General features: G+C 50.2%; 1 protein-coding gene across 1 annotated transcript; it reads right to left on the minus strand.

Annotated features, from left to right (window-relative positions):
- Positions 1–1,038: 1,038 nt before the first annotated feature.
- Positions 1,039–4,047, minus strand: ADRA2C (adrenoceptor alpha 2C). Its single transcript, XM_069070642.1, is given in 2 exon segments — positions 1,039–3,569; positions 3,571–4,047. Coding segments are annotated over 2 exon segments (1,515 nt in total). The 5' UTR covers positions 3,607–4,047; the 3' UTR covers positions 1,039–2,090.
- Positions 4,048–9,006: the final 4,959 nt, after the last annotated feature.

The raw sequence follows: 9,006 nt of genomic DNA on the forward strand, positions 1-9,006 counted from the left end.
GCTAACCCAGAAGTCACTCCGGCCACGTGAAAACTACTCCCTTGATAACCCTCTCAAAGCATCCCGGCTGGGCTGAGAGCTAGGAGCAGCTGCAACCACCTTCCGTGGACTAGCGTGTCTTTCGCTCAGAGTGGACAGCAGCCACCACTCTCACCCCTTGGGTGTGGGCTTTCTTCTTCGGTCCAGGGCTGCTGCCTTTGGGGATGGGGTAGGGGGTTGATAGAGAGAGGTCAGAGAAGAAAGTGGAGGAGGAATGCGGGGTTTTATTCTGTCAGGCTGGTCAATGAGAAGGACAGGGAACACAAAGGAATGGTAAATGGTCGGGATTGGGCTGCTGATGGGGGGGCGGGGGGGGGGGGGGGGGAGGGAAGCCGGACAGAAAGAAGAAAGTGAAAACGAGTATGAGGGAGTGAAGAGTGAGGGAAGGGCAAGGATAGAGAAAAACAAGAACAAAGCAACAGACTAAAGACAAGGTTAGGGGCGGTGAAAAATGCATAAGGGGGGTGGAGACACTGAGGGAAAAGGAGAAGGAGAGAATGAATGAGAGGAAAGATAAGATGGAGAAGGGGGAGATGGCCATATTTGGGGCAGAAGGGGAGTGAGAGAATTCTTAAGCAGCGGTCCGGAGGATTTCACAGTTTGTTGGGGGGGGGGGGGGATAAAATGGCTGGAAGAAAAGAAGGGGAGAAGGGGGAAGAGAAGAGGAATATGGAATAAAGAATAGGAAGACGATGAGAGAATGGGGAGGGGGAAAGGAGCGACAGAGAGACAGGCAGACAGGACAACGACAGAGAGAGACTGAGACAGGGTCAGGGCGACTTCAGGTAGACTCAAGGCGGGCAGAGTGGGGCGTGACAACGTGGGCTGATGGGCGAGGCAGTGGGATAGGGAAGTCAAAAGGAAATTCTTGGGGAGAATGAGTAGGAAACCGAAGGAACGAAAGATAGATAATTACAATGGAGAGGAAGAAAACTACTACGAAGACGCGTTCCTAAGAAACTTAAGTTGAGAAATTATAAAAGATTGAGGACTGGAAATTCCCCCAGCCGGGTCCCCTCCTCCCTCACAGCCCTGAGCTAAATGATTACAATACACTTTAGGTGTTTTAAAATAGTGTATCTATGTCTCAGACCACATATATTTGTCATCTATATGAGTCCTATGTACGTTATGTGTGTATAGACATATAGTATACCTATACATAAGTTTGATAATGTGAACAAACAAAGGCATATGGAGACTGGCTACAGGTTGTCCATCGATTCCAAGGTGGTTTAGCGGGGATCCTCGTTTTCAATCTCCCCTAATTGTGTGTGTGTGTGTGTGTGTGTGTGTGTGTGTGTGTGTGAAGATGTGTGCGTGCAGGGGGTGCGTGCGCGCGTGTGTGGTAGACTTGGGGAGACGGATAGTTTGTGAAGTCCAGAGTGTATGTGGAACCTCCCCAGGGTCCTAGAAGCTAATTCCACGATGAGTATTCCACCCAATTTCCCATCTCTCCCTCTCTGTCCGACTCTAAGGACTGGTGCAACCGAAAGGTTTAGATTACAAAGGTTTATTTAGAAAATAGTTTGGTTTCTTTTTTTTTTTCCTTCTTTTTGGCAAACACTTTAAATACTTTCAGGTAATCAAAAGATTGTCGATGCCCTTCACGGTCAAGCTGTCTCTTTTCCCTTAATCTCTCCCCTGCCTTATCCCACCCTACTTTCTCCAGCTTATCCAAACTCTGGTCCCGCGGTGCGGCCAAACCTTACCCGCAGTGTGCGCCCTCAGCAGGAGTCCTGAGGACTTGCAACAGGCCGGCCAACTTGGGAAGACAGCTTTGGAGCAGACCTCGAACTAAGATTTCAGCTTTTCCTTTTTCCTTTCCTTTCCATCTTTCCCTCCTCCTCCACCTTCTCAGCCTCTCCTCTTCAATCCTTTCCTGCTCCTCCCCCCATCCCCCCGGGTGTCCTTCCACCTCTCTCCTCTCGTCTTCCCCCACTCCCGAGCCACCCCTTCAGAGGTTCCTCCTGCTCAGGTCCAGCCTGGCCGCCCCCTCGGGGCTCCCTCCATCCTTCCTCCTTCCAGCCCCACCCAGAGCCCACCGGGGGTCACTGCAAGAAGGTTTTCTTCTTCTTTTTGAACAGGATGTGCTTGAAAGACCTCCGGAAGTCTTGGTTAAAGATGGTGTAGATAACTGGGTTGAGGGAGCTATTGCAATAACCGATCCAGAAAAAGAATTTGAAGAGAGTCTCGGGCACCTGGCAGGCCTCCCTGCAGATGCCATACAGGCTGTAGCTGAAAAAGAAAGGGAACCAACAAACAACGAACACGCCCATCACCACAGCCAGAACGAAGGTGAAGCGCTTCTCTCGGGCCTGGGTCACCTTTCGGCGGCACAGGCTGCTGCGCTTGCGGCGCCGGTGGGATGAGAAGAACTCGAGGGAGCGGTTGCTGGCCCGGGACAGGCGGCTCCCAGCACCAGCCGACGGGCCTCCTTTGGTAGAGGAAAAGGAGAAGGAGAAGCCGCGACTGCCCTTGCGGGCTGCCTCCTCTCGGCTGCGCCGCCGGCGCCGGTTCTCAGAGGTGCTGCTCTCCTCCAGTTCGATGTCCTCGAGCTCGGCACTCTTGCGCAGCTGGTGGTGGTGATGGTGGTGGTGATGGTGAAGGTGGTGGTGGTGATGGTGGAGGTGGTAGTGCCCATTCTCCCCAGCCTGGAGACGCAGGGAAGTGGCGGCAGCAGCGGCGGTCGAGGGTCCTGCCCCCACGGGCGGTCGACTGAGCCCGTTCTCCGTCTGGGACGAACCTTCGGGCACCGTGCGCTTCTCAGACAGCGTCCGCGTCCGCAGCTTGGCCACCCGGTAGATGCGCACGTAGACCAGCACCATAATGATGCAGGGCGCGAAGAAGGAACCGATGCAGGAGGAAAGGATGTACCACGTCTCGTCGTTGAGCTCGCACTGGGGGTACTGGTCGTCCTCCGGGTCCCGGTAGAGGGAGATGAGCGGAGGGAAGGAGATGACAGCCGAGATGAGCCACACCGTCACGATAATGCCTTTGATCCGGCGCGGGGTACGTTTCAGGTTGTATTCTACCGCCTGCGTCACGGACCAGTAGCGGTCCAGGCTGATGGCGCACAGGTGTACTATGGAGGAGGTGCAGAAGAGAACGTCCAGCGCCAGGTAGATGTCGCACCACACCTTGCCGAAGTACCAGTAGTTCATAAGTTCGTTGGCCAGCGAGAAGGGCATGACCAAAGTGGCCACCAGTATGTCAGCGCTGGCCAGGGACACAAGAAACAAGTTTTGGGGTGCTTTCAGGGCACGGCTGGTCAACACAGCGATCACCACCAGCACGTTGCCCACGATGGTAAAGACGATGAGAAAGCTCACCACTGCCGCCAAGCCAGCCACCTCCGCGGGCGAATACTGGCTCGGGGGCTGCCTCTCCGCGGCCCACAAGGACTCGTTGGAGGACCCCCCGCGGTCGCTGGAGTCGGTGCTGTTGGTTATCAGCTGGAGATCCATGACTCCACTACAAGAGCAGAAGTAGAGGGGTCCCCTCCTGGCCCCGAGTCCCGGAGCAGACTCCGCTCGGGTGCTCCCTACTCGGACTCAATGCCTTCATTGCCGACTTCTCTTTCCACTGGCAGCGAGCGGCAGCTCCCCGCAGGAGCCTCCCTCAGTGCACCGTGCCCGCAGGACACTAGGGTAACGTCGTCGCTTCTCCTTGTCCCAAGGCTCTCCCCGGCCCACAGCAGCACTGGCCCAGCTCTGCTGGATAAGCCGTGCGTCTGGGAGGGTATCAGTCCGAGAAGAGTACAAGACAAACCAGGTGGAAAAACCCTGGGCTGGAGCTTCTCCTCAGCTCCCAAGCCGGGAGAGCCTGCAGGGGCAAGCAAGATTTGTAAGTGCAGAGAGGAGGAAAAAGAGGAAGAGGCAACTGGAGGGGGAGGGGTAGGAGAGGGGAGGGAGCATTAGGGGGTCAAGGCACAGAAGCGTGACCCGTCCAGCCCTCCCATGCACACACACACACCCTCACTCCCTCCGCCCCTTTGGTCCCTAGCTGGTCAGTAAGAAAACCTGGGTCGGGGAGACAAGAAATCTACGTGATCTTGCCTGGCAAAGCTCGCCGGAGTTAAATGCGACCGTAGCTGTGGCGGCGGCGGCGGCGGCGGCTGCAGCAATCCCATGGCGAAGCGCTTATCCTACTGGGTCGGTTGGCTTCCTGCCTAGCAGGCGATGCCCCTCGACTCGGGGCCCTACTGCTTGCACCGCGCTGTCCCAGGCAGGCTTGGACTCCAGCTTCTGTACTAGCGGAGAATGGCGCTACTGCCCCGTCCGTCTCCGCCTAGCCTGGCGCCTCCACGGGCGCTGCCTCCTCTTCTCCTCCTCCTCTCTTCCTTCTTCTTCTTCTTCTTCTCCTCCTCCTCCTCCCAGGCGCAGCGCCCCGAGTAGCGGCGGAGCTCCCTGCCAGGCGCTGTCACGCCCACCTGCGCCGCCGAAACCGACTAGGAGCTTGGGGAAGGGGGAGGGGGTCAGGGGCGCGCCCAATGCTCAGGGCGCCCAGGGGACAAGGCAGTCCAGGAGCTGGCTCGTCCTCGTTCTGCGTCGCACCTGCTCCAAGTTTACTTTTCCGACCTTCTTCCACCGTGGGCAACCTCCTCTTGGCCCCCAGCGGGCTGCTCTGGGCATTGTCTTTGCCTCTCTGCTGGTCACTTCCCTTCCTTCTCCAGGCGTTTGCTGTGCGTAATGGAGAGAGACTGTGGGAGATTGGCGGAGAAGGAAGCCCGCCGCCCGGATCCCGTAGCTCAGCCGTAAACTCGAGTGGAGACGTCTGGGTTCGGATTCCAACTTCGTTTATTGTTCCGCACCGTGTGGTCTGTGTGTGTATGTCTGTTTGCGGAGGGGGCGGGGAGGGGGGCTGAGGAGGCGGGGCTGAGGGAGAAGAGAGGAGGGAGGGGCAGAGAGGATCTTAGAATTCGGTTTTGGAGGTAGAGCCTTCACACGCTTGAGGTCAGTGTAACAACGCGCATCAGCCCATCTGGTCGGGAAGAAGCTGAGGAAATTTATTCTGTTCTAACATTGTGTGTGTGTGTGTGTGTGTGTGTGTGTGTGTGTGTGTGTCTTTTGAGGCTTTCATTCTGCCACTGTTTTAGCATTAACACTCACTGCAGCTTCTTCCTCCGCCTATCGTTCTCGTAGGTTCATGGCCTCATAGATGCATAGAATGTCTCGGTAGTGGGGGATCATAGAACAAAAATCCTAGAATTTCAGATCTAGAAGGAACCTTAGAACATGGAACTCAGTTCCGCAGGAAGGACCCTTAGAGATCAATAAGTCCAACTCTTTCGTTCTACAGAGGCACAGAAAGGGAAAGTCACACAGTGAATTAGTGATAAAGACAAGACTTAAACCCAGTTCTCTGGACTTTTCATTCAGAGCCCTTACTCACACACTGCAATGGTTATTGACAACCCAAAAATTTCCAAGGAGGCAGGCTCTCCTCAGCAAACCAGCTCTGTCTGCTGCACATTTATACGTGAAATCCCCTTGGAGTCACAGTGGCAGAACCCCAACCATTCTCCATGGGGAGAGTCCCTGTGTATCCTAATGAGCTTTTCTTATTAATTTCATCTTTTAAAAAAAAGTGACAGGTTCCTGTGGTTATTATTATTATTATCATTATTATAGAGAAGTCTGTTAAAAAGCACTTTTTATGGAAAGCAAAAATTGCACAGCTTGGGTTGGAGGGGGGAGGGAGGACATTTGACCTGGCTCCCCAACACATGATTTCGAGTGCACCTGGAAATCATACCCCAGCTTTTGGGAATACGACACTATTAGGCAGTAGTGCCCCTACATCAAGCACAGATATTTAAATGTGTATCTCTGGACCATATGCTCCCGTGGTGGCGCTTCCAAAACTGTATTTTTTTCTGAGCCATTGTCTGTCCCCCTTCAGGATGGTAGGAAGGCAGGCTGCTATTTTTGCAGTGGTGTGGGAATCTGCCTTTGGATGGAGCTGCATACACTCTACCTTGGTGGGAGCTGCATACAAGATACCTTGATGAGGGCTGGAAGTGGGAGTGAAGATAGGAAGAAGAGGAAAGAGCTAGCTGGATGGAAAGAAGATTGGGTTTGACGCAATATCAGGACACCTGGACTCCCTCCCTAGCCCTCAGTTACTTTATTAGAGGCTCAGCTCCTCCACTGCTCCAGACCTATAAAAATGAAATCGACACTACCTCACAGTGTTGTTTTGTGGGAGCTGCAGAGACAGAATTTGAACCTAGGTCTCTGGTCCCCAAATCACTGTGCCGTGCAAAACTGCTGAGACAATTAGCTGGAGGCAGGACTCGTCTGGGAATGCTTGCTGAGTATGCTTCCGGGGATGCCCAGTATTAGCAGTTTTTAGCTTAGCCCCACCCTCAGCATCCCAGGCTATTGATGTGCTGTCCTTGTCCTGAAGTTATGGAACTGAGCCTCAGGGAAAGGATAGACAGAAAAAAAAGAAAAGAAAACAGAAAGTCGACTCAATGGGATTGAGCCTATTAGAATGGGTATTCCACATTCATAACTCTCTGGCAGAAATTATATTATTATTGCTAAGTGAGATCTCCTAGGGTATGGATGCTTTTCATACGAGAAGAGTGAAGTCAAATTATCCCAGACATTTAAAATTAACCTTGATAAACCACTACAGATAATCCATTAGCAAACTGTCCTTTGCCAACTGGGAGAAAAGGTAGACTCCGTTAACTTATTAAATCATAGATGTGGGCACTTAATTCTAGGCAAGTATAGGGTTGGAGCAGAAAGTGGAGCTTGCACAGACATTCGGATAGCCTTTTTTGATCCTTTTATAATACCAGAAAACATCTACCACAAAGGAATTGCTTGTCACCTCTAGGCCTGAGCTATGTGGGGAGGCACATTAGTAATGTATGTATACGTTTAATTATTTTTATATCACATACAAGCTCCGTGACCACAGGCAAGTACTAATTTCTGTGAATCTCAGTTTTCTCATTTGCAAAATGGGACAAATAATGTTGGGCTACTTACCTCACAGAACTGTAATGAAGAAAGGAGAGACTAATGTCCTGAACATAATTGTGAAATAACATTTTTATGTCATTTAATGGAAGGGAACAAATAAGCATTAATATTGCACCTACTAGGTGTCAGGCACTTTGCTAATCTATTATCTGCTACTCTCCACAATGCCTGGGAAGTAGATGATACTATTATGCTCATTATACAGATGAGGAAATTGAGGCAAACAACGGTCAAGTGGCTTGTCCAATGTCAAACAGCTAGTAAGTGTCTGAGGCCAGATTTAATGATAGCTAACATTCATACAGCATTTACTGTATGCTAAGTACATTATTTCATTTGGTCCTCACAACAATCCTGAGAGGTTAGGTGCTATTATTATCTACATTTTACAGCAGAGGAAACAGGCAAATAAAGGTGAAGTGACTTGATCAGGGTCACACAGCTAGAAAGTATCTGAGGTCCAATGTGAACTCAGGTCTTCCTGACTCCAGGCTCAGCACTCTATCCACTGAACCACCTAGCTGCATCTAATCTTCCACCTAATCGTCCTCATCTGCCTCTATGTGCCATGAAGAGTATCCTTGGCTTTTGAAGGCCATGCCAGAAAAAGACTGAGAGTTGAGAAGGACCATGTACAATCCTGACAATAGCTGATGTCTGCTTTCTGAGGATCAGCCTAACTGTGTAAGTGCAGAGGCTCATCACTGGCCAGGTGGCCACTCAGCAATGAAATCTTTGACCACGGCAACCCAAGAGATTACAAAACGTTCTTTCTGGATCCCTGCTGATTCTCCAGGGACTGTTATGGAACAGCGGGCAGGGAGTGCTAAGAATTACCCAGTTTTTATGCCATCTGGAAACAGGCACTTAACTGCTGGTCCTCTAAATTCAAGATCCTTATTGAGTGACCATTAGGAGAACCAGAGGAATTGAATTATATCGATCTTGACATTCACATGATAAAATAAAACCTGAAGATGAAAAAGGAATCGTGGCTAAATGGAAGGCTGGCTCACAGATCATTGGAGGGAAAGACAAATAAATAGGCTGTCAGCTGTCTTTTTTTTTTTTTTTGCTTCCGAAGGCGGCAAACAACGTTTCATAGAACATTACTCATTATCAGCATTTGCAAAATCAAACAAACAAATAAAAAACCTACCATCATATAATACATATACTAGCTATGCAAACACAGGCAAGTACTAACTTTGCTGAACCTCATCTGTAAAATGGGCATAAATAATACTTACACTATGTTAAAGGATTGTGGTGAGGAAGGTACTTTGTTAACATTCATGAACTCCGGCATTTTGAGCCACTGAAATCTGTCATCTCATCTGTTCCCCTCATTTGACAGATGAGATACAGACTTCATCACATTACTAGTGGCTGAATCATGGCTAAGACCACCCCCACCCCCAGTTAATAGAAATTAATGAAACTGTGACTGTGAGAGATTAAGCTTAATGGTATAGGGTTGTTTGTTTTATTTATTCTTTAAAAACTTATAGAGGAGTAGAGCTAGAAGGAACTTCAAAGTCACTTAGTCCATGGCATATAAGCAAAAATGTCTTCTAACATGTTTCAAATAAAGGGTTGTTCATAGCCCTAGAGAGGGGGAATCTGTTTCCTCCATGGCAGCCCATTTCACTTTTGGGTACAAGGCACCTGAAACACTCCTAGGGCCTTGGAAAAGCAACCCCAGGTGTACTGTGGGTCCACAGCCACTCAAGACTGAGGAAACTGAACCAACTAGAAAGGGTATCACACATGATATTCCAAGTTTATAACCAGAGATGTATCTATCACTCACTATATCACACCACATATCATATTACATATATAACCATGAGCCCTACCACTGTTTACCTTTACTAGACATAAAAGGACATAATCAATACAAAGTGAAGACATTTAATGAAATAGAATAGTAAGAAATGAAGATTTCCCCCCCCCACCCCCCCAT

Source organism: Petaurus breviceps, unplaced genomic scaffold (genome assembly GCF_028583685.1).
Source record: "Petaurus breviceps papuanus isolate PSGF00001 unplaced genomic scaffold, PetGlider_PUasm1.0 140, whole genome shotgun sequence".
Lineage (NCBI taxonomy): Eukaryota > Metazoa > Chordata > Mammalia > Diprotodontia > Petauridae > Petaurus > Petaurus breviceps.